The sequence below is a fragment of the Sitophilus oryzae genome, unplaced genomic scaffold (assembly GCF_002938485.1).
Source record: "Sitophilus oryzae breed Bouriz unplaced genomic scaffold, Soryzae_2.0 scaffold_966_pilon_pilon, whole genome shotgun sequence".
NCBI lineage: Eukaryota > Metazoa > Arthropoda > Insecta > Coleoptera > Curculionidae > Sitophilus > Sitophilus oryzae.
The window spans coordinates 373,695-390,123 of NW_022147601.1; the positions used below are offsets into that span (position 1 = coordinate 373,695).

The 16,429-nt window shown below is 30.2% G+C and overlaps 1 protein-coding gene across 2 annotated transcripts; it reads right to left on the minus strand.

The window, feature by feature from the left end:
- Positions 1-458: 458 nt before the first annotated feature.
- Positions 459-12,445, minus strand: LOC115891114 (heat shock protein beta-1). 2 transcript variants are annotated; one of them, XM_030911503.1, is made up of 4 exons: positions 12,090-12,432; positions 7,737-7,808; positions 3,067-3,274; positions 459-948 (listed from the first exon to the last, which is right to left on the minus strand). In XM_030911503.1, the coding sequence occupies exons 1-4, from the start codon at positions 12,269-12,271 to the stop codon at positions 757-759; spliced, it is 654 nt and encodes a 217-aa protein (XP_030767363.1). In that variant the 5' UTR covers positions 12,272-12,432; the 3' UTR covers positions 459-756. The 2 variants fall into 2 exon arrangements, with proteins under 2 accessions (XP_030767363.1, XP_030767364.1); XM_030911504.1 differs by lacking the exon at positions 7,737-7,808 and having other exon boundaries at positions 12,090-12,445.
- Positions 12,446-16,429: the final 3,984 nt, after the last annotated feature.

Below are 16,429 nucleotides of genomic sequence, written 5' to 3' on the forward strand. Positions count from 1 at the left end.
AAATATTAAAATCCCAAAATGTGTTACCATAAAAAGAGAAAAAATTATTCTTCACAAACATGGTATTGTTTTATATATAGATATTCAATTTATTGATTTATATTCAATTCAAATTCAAAAAAATTTTCAAAAAAAAATTCATAATTATATTCAATATTAAGGGAGGGTAATCTGGGGTAATGTAACAATATCTACTACCGTATGATCGAAAAAAAACGGCGTCAGCGATGGCTATGAAATGAAGATCGCTGTCATTTTATATTTGTGTAAATTTATATGGGAAATGTCATCGATTGTCATTTCCCAGCCAACCGGATGCCGTTTTTTTCGTTCGTACGGTATAAGGCTTTTTTGATCAAAAACAAAAAATATGATTTTTTTCTTTTTATATTATTTTTTTTTATTTTTTAGTTGTAAAAATTTAGGAGAGGGTATAATTTTGAATAAAAAATAAACACTTTTAGGCTTATATAACACAATATATTAATTTTTTGTCAGTTTAATTGTATATAACAAAGAAAGTCATTTAAATAAAACGTACAATATTCTAAGAAACTTTTTTACGCAAAAAAAAACTGATAAATAATCGTTATGATGAACCAAAACCTAAACTATATCTTTTTCAAAAATATTAGATCTTTGTGCAACATCCGAAAAAAAATCTACATATTCAAAGAGTTTTGAATCATCAATAATCAAATACAAAAAATATATATTAATGAGTAATATCGAAAAAAATTAAGAAACTTCGTTTCTTCAGTGTTGGATGGGGATGAGTTTCTCTCCTGACGTGATAGCCGGCAACGGCGCCTCAACTGTCAAAACGCCGTCTTTGCTCAGAGAGGATTTGATCAGTTCGGGGTTGGTTCCCTTGGGCAGCAAGAATTCCCGGTTGTATTCCCTGTAGACGGATTTGGATTCTGTTTTTTCTTCATGCTTGGCATGGACCTGTAGAAAATATAAAAAAAATAGTTTAAAAAAATGTTGCACTAGGTTAAGAACTACTGCACCCCACTGTCCAATGCAGTGATCTTTGAATAAGAAGACTAAGGAAGGAGCATATCAAAAATCTTAGGTACACCGCGATGGGCCTCAAATATGGCCGACTTAAATTCCGGTTTATCAGTGTCGTTCTAATTTTATTTAAAAAATGTAAAACTATGATGTAGGGTAGACGTGGGGTAGACTCAATAATTTGTTGTTTTATTTTACGGTGTAAATAAATGTTGGTAGTTATTAAAATTGTTATAAAAATATATAATTCTAATAAAAATAGATAAGTTATAATAAGTATTTATTAACACAAACATCCGATACGCTACTGAAGCAGGTAAGTCAAATTAACGTATCTAAATTCTTTGACATCTAATAAATAGAAGCTAAAATACAAGAAAAATATATAATTTAGTTAATTTAAGTGAATTTCATAAATGCTCGGTTTACTACACGTATGTATACTATATAGTCACTTACTAGCGAAAAGTTGTTCCATTATTTCACTCAATTTTTGCCGAGATCTACCGCACGCTACACAACCAACTATATTAGAGTCTTTTTCGATAAATCGCGATAGTGTCACTGTTAATTTAAGTTCTGCCACAATTTCCATCTAAATTTACTACCTTTATACAACTATCAGTAGTAGAATAAATAATAAATAACATAAAATAAGCTCCGTAAAGACTGCCAAATCCACAAAATTTCAAATCAAATTCAAATGTGTTAAATGAATCGTCAAACAGAACTGTCAAGGATCCCCACCCTAGAGTGCTTTTTCCGCCCACAATGCATGAATACATGGATAGCATTATGCTCCTTCCTTAGTCTTCTTATTCAAAGGCAGTGACTAAAGAATATAAGGACTAATATGTCAAAACAGTGCCGTGCCGCATATTTTTCTTAACTTAGCTGCTTGAAGAGATATTTATATATTTGATAAATGTTTCGACTACGCCTATGGTGTATGCGCTGGTATCATACTAATTACTTAAAAAAAAAACGTATTAAAATGTTAACATAAGGTAGAAAACTAGTATCGACGTATAGCACATATCAAGTACGTATAATATAAGAAAAAGAATAATCAAATTCAATAAGAAAACGCTTAAAAGATTTAGTGGACTCATGTACCTATAAAACGTAATTCCTGGCTCTTTCTTATCGTTGCAGCTTTTACACTTGAAAGCTGAACAAATCACAATTGTAGTAAAGTTTATACAAAGTTTACTACACACAACAAGCTATTAAAAATCGCTAAAACTGTCGCTGAGTCTTTTACGTACTGTACTGTTCGAGCCGCTCTCAGAGACGGGTAAAGCGGGTATGTGGCCGAAGGAAATATATATTATATTTCAGAAATCTGCCTAAAGCTTAGCCCAAGGTATCAACATAAACTTATGAAAGTTATGGCGGTTCAAAAGTAACCAAGTACTTATCAAATAATTAATCAAACAATCAAAATTTTATGATTTTTAAAATGTCTTATTGCTTTAAAAAACGAAATAATCCACTAGATTTTTACTTCTGGGGCCACTTTGAAAGCTTTGGTTTACTCAGTGCCGATTAATACTGAAGAGCAACTACGGCAACGCGTTATTGACTGTTCCAATCAAATTCGGACAAACACCAAGGATATTCCACAGGGTATGCAGATCTTGGAGAAGAAGAGCAGATGTCTGCATTGAAATGAATGGTGGTCACTTTGAACATTTACTATGAATGAATAAAGGAATGCGTTACTTTAATAAGGAATTTTGGTAATTGGTTTATTTCGTTTTTAAAGCAATAAGATGTTTTAAAAATCATGAAATTTTGATTTTCCAATTAATTATTTAATAACTACTTGGTTACTTTTGAACCGCCATAACTTTCATAAGTAAAAAACTATTTTTTACACCATTTCAATGACACCCTGTATTTGTGAAACAATTATTATTGCAAATTTGATTCAATTCTACATTTTTTTATATTAACCCTCTAACACGACACTGCCTGGAGACAAATGGTAACAATTTGGTGTAAAGTGTTATTGGTCCTTGTATTCTTTAGTCATTGAATAGTACTTACCAATAATTTATTGTCGACAGTTTTGACTACAATTTCTTCTGGTGCGTACTGGCTGACATCGAATCTGAGCTTCAAGCTTTTGTCATTTCCGTCACTCTGAATCAGGGGAGAGTTCAAATCGTCGTACCAGGTACGTAATTCAGCCCCAGGAGCGCCGCCTCTGTGTGCCAAGTCGGAGCCACTGGTGTTTGAAGACTGGGTGGTGGTACTATAATAAAAAAAATTAAGAAAAAATATTAAAAATCATTTTTTCACAATGCTCGATAAGACAAAATTATACACTAATATTTTTGTGTCTTTTTTTCAAGGTTTTTATTATTACTTCTAGTTACATATTCCACAAAAATATATAGTAATACTGTAAAATATAATTCTCTGACAAATAAAATAATGTTAAATGTCTATACCGGGTGCGTCTCAAACGTGTGGCTCACCCCTATAAATTTTTTATTTTTTTAGATAAAAAATCGATATTTGATATATTAGTATATGACATAAATTCGGATTCATTGACGTATTCCATTGTTTTTGGTCACTTCCTGTTTCACCGGAAATAACTCCAACTTTTGATTTTTAAATGGCACCCTCGGTATATTTTTACTTTATGCGATAGAAAATGACACTCTGAAAAACATTAGATGATTGAATCTATTTTTCCAATGCTCCTTCATTAAAAATTAGTGTTTTTAACACAGAGCCATGGCACTCTAGATTGAAATCCAAAATACGATTTTGTTTTTAAGCTAAAATGTCAAAAATTGACATATGATATGTCATTGTATTCAGAGTGTCATTTTCTATCAAATAAAGTAAAAATATACCGATGGTGCCATTTAAAAATCAAAAGTTGTAGTCATTTCCGGTGAAAAGGGAAGTGATAAAAAACAATTGAATACGTCAATCAATCCTAATTTATGTCATATACTAACATACCAAATATCGTTTTTTTATCTGAAAAAATAAAAAAGTTATAGGGGGTGAGCCACTTTTGAGACGCACCCGGTATAGAACATAACATTTATATTTATAAAAATTACACGTATTTGTACAATCTAAATGACCTATGTCCTGCATAACGTTAAAACCTCATTTTCAACCTGATAAACTATACACGTACATCAAAATAAAACAACTATACGAGCGTATGTATATCTAAATCATTTTTTAACGATGTTAAAATCAATTTAAGAATGTATTTCACCGTGTAGAAATCTAAATTAGAGTCTAGGAATTCAATAAAAGTACATTCCTTACTGGTAGAGTACTTATTAAAAAATATTTTTTTAATGTAAATGTAGTGGGTTCAACTTAAAAAAGACAGACGATGTTTTGTATTTGTTCAAATAATTATGGTTCAGTTGAAAATACACAATTACCAAGCCTGTTTGAGTTGTTGTGAACATACATTTAATATGGTTATATGTATATGTATATTCGACAAATTGTATAAAATATTATTTTTACCCTTATTCTACGGCTATGCCTAAAGAATTTAAGGTACGAAAAATACCATCAACATTATTATTCTTCTCAGAAAGATGGGTGATGCAAATAAACAGAACCATTACCTTAAGATGAAATTTGGAAGAAATAGTCATAAATAGTTGCATCATTTTAGTTTCCTTTGTAATTCGTTTACTTTCAGACGCGATGTCTGGTTTCTATTTACTTAAGAAATGGTCATGTTTGTCCCTTTGCAAACCTACCTGAAAATATTATTAAGAAATAGTAGGTACGCCCGTGGATTTTCGGAGAGGGCATTCTCATAAAAGCACGGTCACAGAAGGGACCGAGAACATTCATAAAAATTTTTCATAGACGTAATACTGCTAAATTTATATTTTGTATTAAAAGTTTAAAAATAAAAAGTAATAACAACTTAGTAAGAATTTAATTATAAAAAAATAAAGAATAACATTCCCAACAAGTGGTGATACGAGTCAAATAGAGAACTACAACATTTGGTGGCAGCGACTACAAGATTGGTGACGACGGTGGTCCAATCCAGGATCACGACAGAGTGTGCTTTTTCTATAAACAGAATTTACGAAGGCCGAGCCTTTAATTCAATTAGATATTGGATTTAAATACAAATCCAAGCTGAAATTCAGATTTTTTTTAATGATTTTTAGGTGTGTGAATTTTTATGTAATTGTTTACCCACAATTTTACCCTCTAAAGAAATGGTCTAACCAAAAAGTATATTGTAACTCTTACCACAGATTATACAGATTATAAACTTTGTTTTTTCATTATTGTTTTTCGTGGTTCCAATTTTCGGAATCGGGCACTAGTTGGTACTAGTTTGCGCACATAGCACGCCCACTTATGGCCTCTAAAATTGTGCACAGCGCCTGACCGGCACAGTTATTAGAGAGATATCGGAAAACCGAATAGCGTCATGCAGTATTTACGCGTACCTTATCATGATTACGATATGCGCGAGTCAATTTTTAACGCAACACCCGCTAATAACGTTACCGCCTGACGTAATTTGCGGATCAATTACACCAAGCGCTATTTCTAAATAACAAAAAAAATTCAAAATTGCTTAAATGGGCATGTGCGGGTATTTGACAACCGGGGCCGGCCGGCGATATCTTTTATTTTAGGTTATGTTTGAATTATTTTGAATTATTACTTTAGTTTTATTAGGTAATTTGATATTTAAGTAGCTGGAATTAGTTTTAGTTAAATAAATATGGCCCAAAATATGGATTCCACCTCTTCCAATATTAAAAAACCTATAAAGAGGCTTAGGTTTACAGCAGATGACGACTTAGCCCTTCTAAGACAATTTGTTGCTTGTTGCCCTAAACCCACTGGCAGACGTTGAACAATAAAGCACTGGAAATAAGCACTTTAGCCCTTTAGTTTTAAAATACCTAGTAAACAAAACAATCTCAAAGTTTCAAATTCAAAGTTAGGTTAAGTTTAAATAGCGGACGCGACGCGAACAGAATTCTTTCCGATCCGATAACTATAAATGAAGAGAGTTAATACCACCTCACGTAAAGGAAATAACACCTGGCCTTATTAACGTCCATGCACGCTATTCGGTTTAGCGATATCTCTCTATTACGCTGTTTATTGTTATTTTACGCGAGTTTATTTTTGCGCACAGGAAATTTTACTCGTTTGCACATCGTCATAAAAAACAATTTTCGTACCACGAATTAGGGACAAGACTTTTATCTGTATACTTATAGGATACCTAATCTGTGCTAATATCACTCTAAGAACCCTCTAGTACAAAATTTTGATACTTCTAAACCAGATAGTAACAAATTTTCTAATTACAAAAAATACTTTTGACTTTTGACCAAGAAATTTTGAGAAGAATAACAATTGAGCCTACATAATAATGTTTAAAAGTTGATTTCTGTAATTTCTGAAAGCTTCAAATCAAAATTATATTTTACATACTTGTGTCAGATACTATATTTTTAAGGCAATTTTTCACGAATTAATGCGTTAAATATAGGAGAAAAAAATGCTTTCACAGTATAATTTCTAATTCGTTTTTGCTATTAACCCAGGCCGGACACGACGAACTAAATTTAGTTTTTGATTCGGTGCCAGAAAGCAATATTAGAATGAAATGGAACGAAGCCTGTACTGAGTTTAGCGACACAAAAATTTCCACATTTATACACACTACACTGTGCAATTATTTTCTAATACCTCTACGATGAAAATGACATTCGTTGACAGATAAATATCAGAACGTTCACATATTATACAAGTTTTATTTTCTACCTAGACTTGCTAGTGTTGTCTGACAGTTTAAAAAAATACATTTTTAAAAATATCCGAAATTTCTCAACGCGCTTTCGAAAGTTTAAAGTTAGGACGTGTTGTAATGAGACAATATGACATATCTTTTCAACACAATTGCTCTGTAGCCAATGAAAAAGTATTTTGGATATTTCTTTAAGAGCCTATTACGCTGTACTGTTCGGGTTGCTCTCAGGGGTCGGGTAAAGCGGGTGTGGCCGAAGGAAGAATCATGCCTAACCACCTAACAAATTTCAGAAATCTGCCTAACCACACCCAAAATTCCAAACACACGTGCTTTGATTAAGGCTTGATTAATGTTTGCAGAGCTTCAGCATTTGCCATAAAATAGCGAGAAATTTGTTACAAAACCATATAAATTATATATCACTATAATCACAAAACTTCAATCTATTTCCGTATTGTAACAGAATTTTAAATGATGTCTTTATTTTCGAGAAAATTTAGTCCATACATAAAGAATATTGTGTTGAAGTTTGACAATCAAAATCTTAAAAAAAAGAAGTTGTCTAAAAATGTGCTACAATACGGATATAGTATAATGCTTTATCTTTAATTTCCTTCTTCATTTGTGTAAAAATTCCTAGCCAGTTTTAGATAAAACGTTAAATGCCGAACGCTTATTTAGCTACTTTTTTGGAGTAGTGAAATGGACTTAAAAATATGCTAAAAAGAAACTTGGAACATTTTATTTAAATTTAACAAACTTTTAACTTTCGCCAACTAAGTATACTTCAAATCTTCAAACTCAACTGCATAGGTACTCGTTTTTTTTTAACTGTCAGACATATTTCCTAAAGACGCACTACAGAGGACATTTTACTGACTACTCTCTACATAAACACGTACAAAACCATCTCCAATGTACAAACCTTGAAGAGGAGGACTTGCTAGACGAATGTTTTTCGTTTTTTCCTTCCTTAACCACCTCAGACTCGTAAGACATGCAAAGAAAATATGCCTAAAGTTAGATTGGTTAGCTAAGCAGTTATTATTATTATTACAGGGTGAGTCGACGATAGAGTATAGTTCAGAAATCTATTTTGAAACCAGCGACAAAAAATAACTATTTTATTTTGTAGATTTTCTTACAAAAATTATTTTCAAGAAATAATGAACTTAAATCTATCGTTGGCTCACCCTGTAGAGCAATTTAGAAAAACCATTTATTTTAATAGCCTCTCCATTGTCTAAAATAATTATAATTAATATGTCGATAATTACCATAAGTGTGTTATTGTTTTAAACGAAATTGTTAACTAAATTCGAAATATTGGGAATAATTTCAATGCATTCAGAATACATCTATAGAATATTACTTTAAAAACATGCATATTCATAAAAAATATGCACCAATTATACCATCATAAGTGTTATAACTATAACATTCTATCATAGTATGCTTTTATTAGTACACTCTCAATTTTGTTTACTTTGATTTTAATGTCATTAACTTTATCTACTGCAAAAAGTAAATTTTTCCTTCTTTAAATATTTGAAATGTTTTTGCAATTCGTTATCTATCCAGATATGCAACATATTATAACTAGTTACAACTAAATCATGCTAAAACTTCATTTTAACCGATGGGTACTTCCAAAGAAATCTATTTTTGGGCTAGAGAATTTAAAAATACCACCATGCCATTTCCTGTCTTCTACCAGCACAAGCTGCTCTGGCTTGCTAAAATATGGCGCCAAGCCTTAACACACACGCGTTCTACTTAAAAAGAAGATGTAAGAAGACTTAATATTAGACCTAGATACAGTTATAAACGTACTTTAAGCTTTATACAGGGTTTTACATATTTTTTCAGCTGACAATTTTCTTAAAAAATACTTTTTTTTATTGAAAATGGCCATTATTTTAAAATTTGCTTTTACTGTGGGTCAAAATAAATCTAAATGTGCGTTTTCATTGAATCAGTTTGACTGATTTAGTGTTACCGAACAAATTATAAACGCGAGAACACATTTTCTATGGCTAGAACGAAGAACGAAAAATAGGTGGCATTTTTGTACAAAAGTAATTGAATTGGGTCACTCGGTATTCTAAGAATTAACGTTAGATTCTGTCGGTTATGTGAAATAAAAATGCCTGCATTTGTTGGTATTTAAAAAAAGGAAGTAGGTAGGTCTCTGTCTCTCTCATTTGAAATAACATTCATGCAAATTATACTAATTGACAACAGAGTCGTATTTAGGGATAGTGATGTATACTGTTTGATACTGTGTACTGGTACGTCTATGCATAAATATTATATCTAGGTCCGACCCTGGCTGTCTAACGGACCACGACCATTTGTCCAGTACTATTTCGAGTCTATGACATCACTCTTCACGTCGGGTAGTACCGAGTGCTCTTAAAAGGACACTTCTCAGTATTTCGTGACTTTAAACAGATGCAAATCAAATAAAATCTCACCAACAAAACAAATAACCATATAGGATTGAACAAAAATATTAGCTACGCTTAATAACGAATAAACAAATATTTTATTTTATTCAATGGATCTATTCAAGGTTCTATGTATGTTATTCTGATTTTTGTATGTTAAGGCGCGCTAAAAAAAAAGAATTACAACAATGGATCGTGTAACAACAATGGTCAATAAAATTAGCAGTGATCTATTGTGAAATTTTTAAATATATCATGATATTCATATACATTTGGAATGGTAGTGATAAAGCAAAGCAAGAATTTCCATTAACGTACAAACTGGATAAAATTTTCTCACATTTATGTCAGCATGAGAAAAAACAATATGGCGATATTATTATATAACTTGGTAATATTTGAGGGGTAGTTTCATCTAGTTAGAATTTGACTTTCGGAAAATCCGTTTGCCAAAAATAAGCTTCTTACGTCAAGCAGTTTAAGCAGAATCGTGGTTTTAATCAATTACCCAACTTTTTGGAACACCCTGTATGATTTTTTCAAAAATTTCAAAATATGTAAAAAAAAACAAAATAAATTATGCGTGTTCAGGCGTTTTCCCGAAAGACTAACCGTTTTTTAAATAACAAATATTGTAATATTTGAGGGGCGTTTTCACCCTCTTGGAATTTGAGATTCGAGAAACCCCTCCGTATCGAACCTCTACACCCCACAGTCAATCCGTTTGCCAAAAATCAGCTTTAAACGTCAAGCAGTTTAAGCAGAATCGTGATTACTCAATGGTCACATTTTATGAAACACCCTGTATAAATTTATAAAAAATCTCAAAATATGTAAAACAACAAAATAAAATATACGTGTTTAAGAGTTTTTCCGCACCTAACTTATAAAATTAAATATTAAACAGCTAATGGATAAATGCATTATTTATTCAGTATGTCAAAATATTTTTACACCTGATTGAGTCGAAATGAATTTAGAAGAATTTTATTTACAATGAATCAGAGAGCTACTTGTCCTTCACAATATGTATATGAATAACCTTAACACGTTTATTTTTAAGTTTATATATTTTATGACACATTACAGAAAAACACCCAGTAGTAAAAATATTTTTCTACCCAAAAAAATCTTAGTTTATAGTTAAATTTAAATGACACAGGAAGCTCGAAGTAGAAATAGCACGAGAGACAATATTTACCCAGCTTTCAGTTTAAAAATAGACTGGAAATTAAACAAACAAGGGTTGGGTATTGGATATAAACATACACGGTGCTTCATAAGTAAAAATAAATAAAACATTATTTATTTTTTATTTTAAACTTTGGAATATTAAAATGACAAATCATACTGAATTACTTTAGTAAAAGGCAAAGTAAAAAACCGTTCATATTATGAAGAAACACCCGGTATATTCGATCAAATTAATTTCCAAAGAAAAAAACTATCCGCATAATCACCATTTTTCCGGACACAAAAGTAACCAAGGCCAACTAGGGTACAAACATAAATGGGGAAAATCAATAATTTCCTTATATTTCACGGAAAAGAAAACGTATATAAGGGAAAACGTAAGTAAATGACAATGAACTGAAACTTAAACAAGAGTTTTATGGTTAGCAAACAGAATAGTAAAACATTTGTTTATAATTATTCAACCTTTAATAAATAAAAGTACCCTCCACGTGACCTCAAGATTATTATGAAAAAAGAGTTCGATGACATCTGAAATTTTCTTAAGTTAGTGAGATTCAAAACTTAAAAAAAATGAAATCTTACCTAATATAAATAATTTTCTTAAGTTAGTGAGATTCAAAACTTAAAAAAAATGAAAACTTACCCAATATAAATTGCTATGAGTCTAAATTCACAGAAAAATTAGGATTTCACATTGAAATCTTAAAAATTTATTTTATGTGGGTAAAATCCACATAAAAGCCTATTAGTTCCTATTTTATAAGCTTATAAGTGTTAAACAAAATCGAGAGTGTCTATAATACAAGGCGCGACATAACTAACTGGCATGATTAAATTAGTAGATTCAGTATTTTGTAGTTGAGTTTATTTTAAATAAATTAAATAAAAAAAATATCCTAAACCAACAAAAAAAAATATTCTTTGTGAGATTTTTAGTGTGTTATAAGCGCAACTTGAACTTCTTGTAAAATATATACAGGATGATCTGGAAAAGATCCATATCAGATTTTCGGGTTTAAGCTTAATATACCATTTTCATTTTTTTAAAAAAATGTGTCGTCTGAATGAACATTTTTAAATATATTTTTTTAATATACAGAGCGATTAAAACTTATGTTTATCCTCTCATAATTTAAATTAAACACACTAGTGATACAGGGCCGTTATATTTTGATAAAAATTAAATTACAACGTCTAAGTTCGACTCATCCTGTATATGTCAAACAATTTAGCGCATTTCAAAGCGAAGGATGCAATTATATAATAACTTCCAGTTAAAAACCATTAATATAATTTGGGAATTTCCCAAAAAAAATTTTTAATTTTTAGAAAGCTTTAAATGTACAATTTTTTTTACCAAAAATGGACATATGTATTTCAAAAACCCCACAAAATGATTCTGTATTTTAAAAAAATATACACTATTTGAAATTATCTCTAAATCTCGAAGGGGAAACCTGATATGAAACTTTTATGAGTTACCCTGTATAATAAAACATTTTTTTGACAAAAAATAATAATTTTTTCCTTGCAAAATACATCATAAGTGCATTATTTGAAGCTTTTTTCACTGTTACTGCGTTATTTTAGCCTAAAAACAACCAGATTTTTTTCTTAAACTCTCCCCCTACCTGGTGGTGCTCTTGAAGAAGTTGTTGCTCTCCCTGTTCATCAATTCCGACCTGAATTTGCTCATTTCTTCCTCCATTTTACGCATTTCGGCGTCAAAACGCTCACGAATACTGGAGAATTCGGTATCGATAACACTGAAATCGCCCAATTTGATTGGGATATCTCTTCGGCTCTCTGCCATGGCTCTGGATTCTTTTATTCCTGGAAATTAACGATAAATCCTCGATACGGCACTGCAACAGCACTTTTTTCTAGTCCACCGTGTATAAGATTCGTCGGCGCGCAAAATAAATGCTCGGCAGCAGAGGAATTTGCTGAAACTGAGCCTCGCCGGGTTTTTTTCAATTTTAAATAAGTCCAAGCATCGGAACGGGGAACGTACAGTCATGCGCAAGTTGCTTGAAACGTTTGCAACTTAGAGCATCAAAACTCGTACTAGACACTTGTATTTAAGGACAGAGAAAAGAAGTAAACATATAAAAGGTTTATTATATTTTATAATATTTACTAATAAAATTTTTGGGTGAACTTTTTTTTAGTCAAAAAAATTCCTGGTAATTATTGGGAAAACTGGAAATCGTCCGATTTTCACCAAAATTGGTATACACACTATTTTGAGGTCGCAGATTACGAATATGAACTTTTTTCTTGGCGGTCTCTTACCGTTTTTTCAGAAAAACGGAAAATTATTTCAACATTGAATGTTTCTTTATTTCGACCCTATAGTAATAATTTCACTATATTTTCATTATATTATTGTTTATCTAAAAGCCACACTTGATTGGGGATAGAAAAATATAGAAAATTTTACTGAAAAACACTTTTCTTAACAAAATAACAAAGAAAATTGAGACCAGATGGAAGTTTGACATTTGATATGTCCTTCTTTCTCTCTCCTATACAGGGTTGTTCACCACATACGACACGGAGTATTGTAGCTAAACGATGAGATTTTTACAAATTGTAATGTCGATGAAGGACTATTAGAGGTACAATTTAAAAATAATTTTACAAGATACAGAGTGTCCCAAATAAGTAAAAAATATCAAAGTTGTATTTTTTTAAATGGAACACCCTGTATATTATTTCATTTTTAGTTTCTGCGATTAAAATAAAGGTAAATTTGATTAAGATTTATTATACTTAAACCTTACCGTTTTTGAAATATTTTCAATTTTGTGAAATTGCAGTAAAAATTTTAAGGCTTCATTCCTCCAAGGGTACCAAAGTTTTTAATACTAAATATTTACTGAAGTTTATTTATTGATCAGTTATTGTGTTGCAATAATAAAAATAATACTACCTTATACAGAGTGTCTAAAAATTTATTTTAAATAATTATTAGCTTCAAACGGCAATAACTTGTTTAATTTAAATGGAACACCCTGTATATTTTACGAGAATCAGATGCACAATTTAATTGTCTATCAAATTATATTATACCATTTTTTACCTATCTCTTTAAGTTTCCATAGAAAATGCATTTTCTTGTAATTTAGAATTTATTTATCAATATACCCATGGAATATTGACATTTTAGATTATTTTTAAAGATGTACCAAGTTTTTAAAGAGTACAGATACTAATACTGTGGATATAATTCGTTTATTTCATTAAAAAATAAAAAAAAAAACTGTTTAAATATTTGTTAAAGAGGACCAATTAATATGATTCCAGTATTCAAACTACATTAACTAACTGCATTGATTAATAATAATTGTTCCAAATACTAAAAAACTGAATTTTGTATGGGTATTAGACAGTGTGATAAAAAGTAACATCTTAAAAATGATATTTCATTTTTTAAAAAATGCTTATTTATAACAACAGAGACTTTAATTTTGATAACTTATTATTATATTGATTTCTAACTCAAATCCACATTTATTTAGAATAATTTATTAACGAATACAATTAAGTATGTAATTAATTAGTATATGGGCGGAAATAATGGTGTTATATTTAATTAATGGTATACTCTTTTATAAAGATTTAAATAGTTTTCTTTTTGCATACAACATTATTGTTTTTAGCAAAACGATAATATTACTAGAATGTCAATATATGATGTCAATATTCCATGGGTGTCAATAATAAAATGTCAATATTCCATGGGTATATTGATGAATGAGGTCTAAATTATAAGAAAATGCATTTTCTACGAAAACTTGAAGGGATAGGTAAAAATGGTACAATACAATTTCATAGACAATTAAATTGTGCATCTGATTCTCCTAAAATATACAGGGCGTTCCATTTAAATTAAACAAGTTATTGGCGTTTAAAGTTATAAATTATTTAAAATAATTTTTTAGACACTCTGTATATATATATATATATATATATATATATATATATATATATATATATATATATATATATATATATATATATATATATATATAGTATTATTTTTATTATTGCACCACAATATCTGATCAATAAATAATCTTCAGTAAATATTTAGTATTAAAAACTTTGATACCCTTGGAGAAATGAAGCCTTAAAATTTTTACTGCAATTTCACAAAATTGAAAATATTTCAAAAACGGTAAGGTTTAAGTGTGATAAACCTTAATCAAATTTACCTTTATTTCAATCGTAGAATCTAAAAATAGAACAATATACAGGGTGTTCCATTTAAAAAAATACAACTATGATATTTTTCACTTATTTGGGACACTCTGTATCTTGTAAAAATATTTTTAAATTGTAGCTCTAATAGTCCTTCAACGAACCCAAAATTTACAATTTGTAAAAATCTAATCGTTTAGCTACAATACTCCGTGTCGTATGTGGTGAACAACCCTGTATATTCTAGACCTAATCTAGAAATTCGAAAATTTACAACGTTGCCATATCTTCTATTTTTTCGGGTGATTAGGGATTTTAAATAAATTATCTATTAACCTATTATGAGATCGAGAATAATTAAATATACCTACCTATATCCACAAAATTACGCGACAGAGTTTTGATTGCATTGGTTTCGATTTCTACGTGGAAGGGGTTAATCTTTTTTTGTTATATTATTTCCGAAAAGTAATGTACACATGGTGTGGTGTTGACAAACTTTTTTATTATAGCATGCATATTTAAATATCTTTAATTATCTCAAAAACTAAAGTTTTTAAACATATGAAACCCTTATAATAAATGCCTTATTTTATGTCCAAGAATCCAAAAATGAAATAAAACACCGGGTGTGTTCCATAAGAAAAAATATAACTTTGGTATTGATCTTAGTTCTGACACACCCTGTACATTTCAAAATAATTTTAAATTATACACATTGCCTTCCCACATATACCAATATAATAATTTGTTTTTACATCTTTCCTTGTAGGTATAATCAACCGAGGCGAATGATGTGCGCCACCCCGTAGAAGCCTCCCCAAAAAAAAACTCATAAAAAACTCCGAAAAAAACTGTGTGTAAAAAAAGAAGTGTATTTTTATGTTGGCTTCAAAACGTGAACAAAATAGAGAGCCTCTAGGTGCTGAATGGTCTAAGGTTTTCACCAGTCTCCCCTATTTATTTCGCGTTTTATTACAGTTCCACATTGAGCGCATACGCGTTGAAATGAGACACAAAACTCTTTAATGATTCACCCAAATGAGCCATTCTCCCTTTTGAAATCACTTTCTAATCATTTTTTTTAAGAGAAAAAACGAAAATTTATTAGATGCTACGCCTAAACCTGACCTGGGTAGTGTAATGTGTGGGCATGAAGAGTTCTAGATTTGTCAAGGCATCAAAAACAAATAAAAACAACGCGTTAGTGTATGCCCACGAATTTGTTCGTGGGAATGAATGAAATCTGATGATGAAGACTCTTTATTTAGATGTATGTTGTATTTTTTTCTCGGTATTTAGTAGGTTTAATAAGCGGTAGAATTTTCTTGAATGCAGCGGCGGAAAATGTCCAAATTTGGAACATTTTTACTTGTAATATTAGGTAATGTTCATTAAAAGAATGACGATATAGTAGGGATGTTCATTCAAAGAAAATGTTCGATATATTTTTTTGGATTATCGATATTTGGAGATATCTAATATTAACATTGCTTTTATAATATAATTTATAGTATTAAATCTACGAAAATTAACAACTCTTCAAACATAATCAAGATTAATAGAATTTTTACACAGTGTCCGATTTTTTTTACGTTCAAATTCCTGCCAAAAAATAATCGTTTTTTTAACTCTGGTTGTTTTGTTCTGGAATAATCAGACGATAAACATAACTGAACGTCTAGTGCCAAGGAATGTGCCAGAGATTATAAACATTAAGCTTTTAAAACGCTCCGCCTGGCCAGATCATAGAAAAAAATAGGAG

Coding starts and splice junctions, on each gene's coding strand:
- LOC115891114 (XM_030911503.1), bottom strand. CDS start 12,271: ATGGCAGAGAGCCGAAGAGATATCCCAATCAAATTGGGCGATTTCAGT. Junction 3,275..7,736: donor AGCAAGTCCTCCTCTTCAAG/GTTTGTACATTG, acceptor TTTTTATTATAG/TACCACCACCCAGTCTTCAA. Junction 949..3,066: donor CTGTCGACAATAAATTATTG/GTAAGTACTATT, acceptor TATTTTCTACAG/GTCCATGCCAAGCATGAAGA.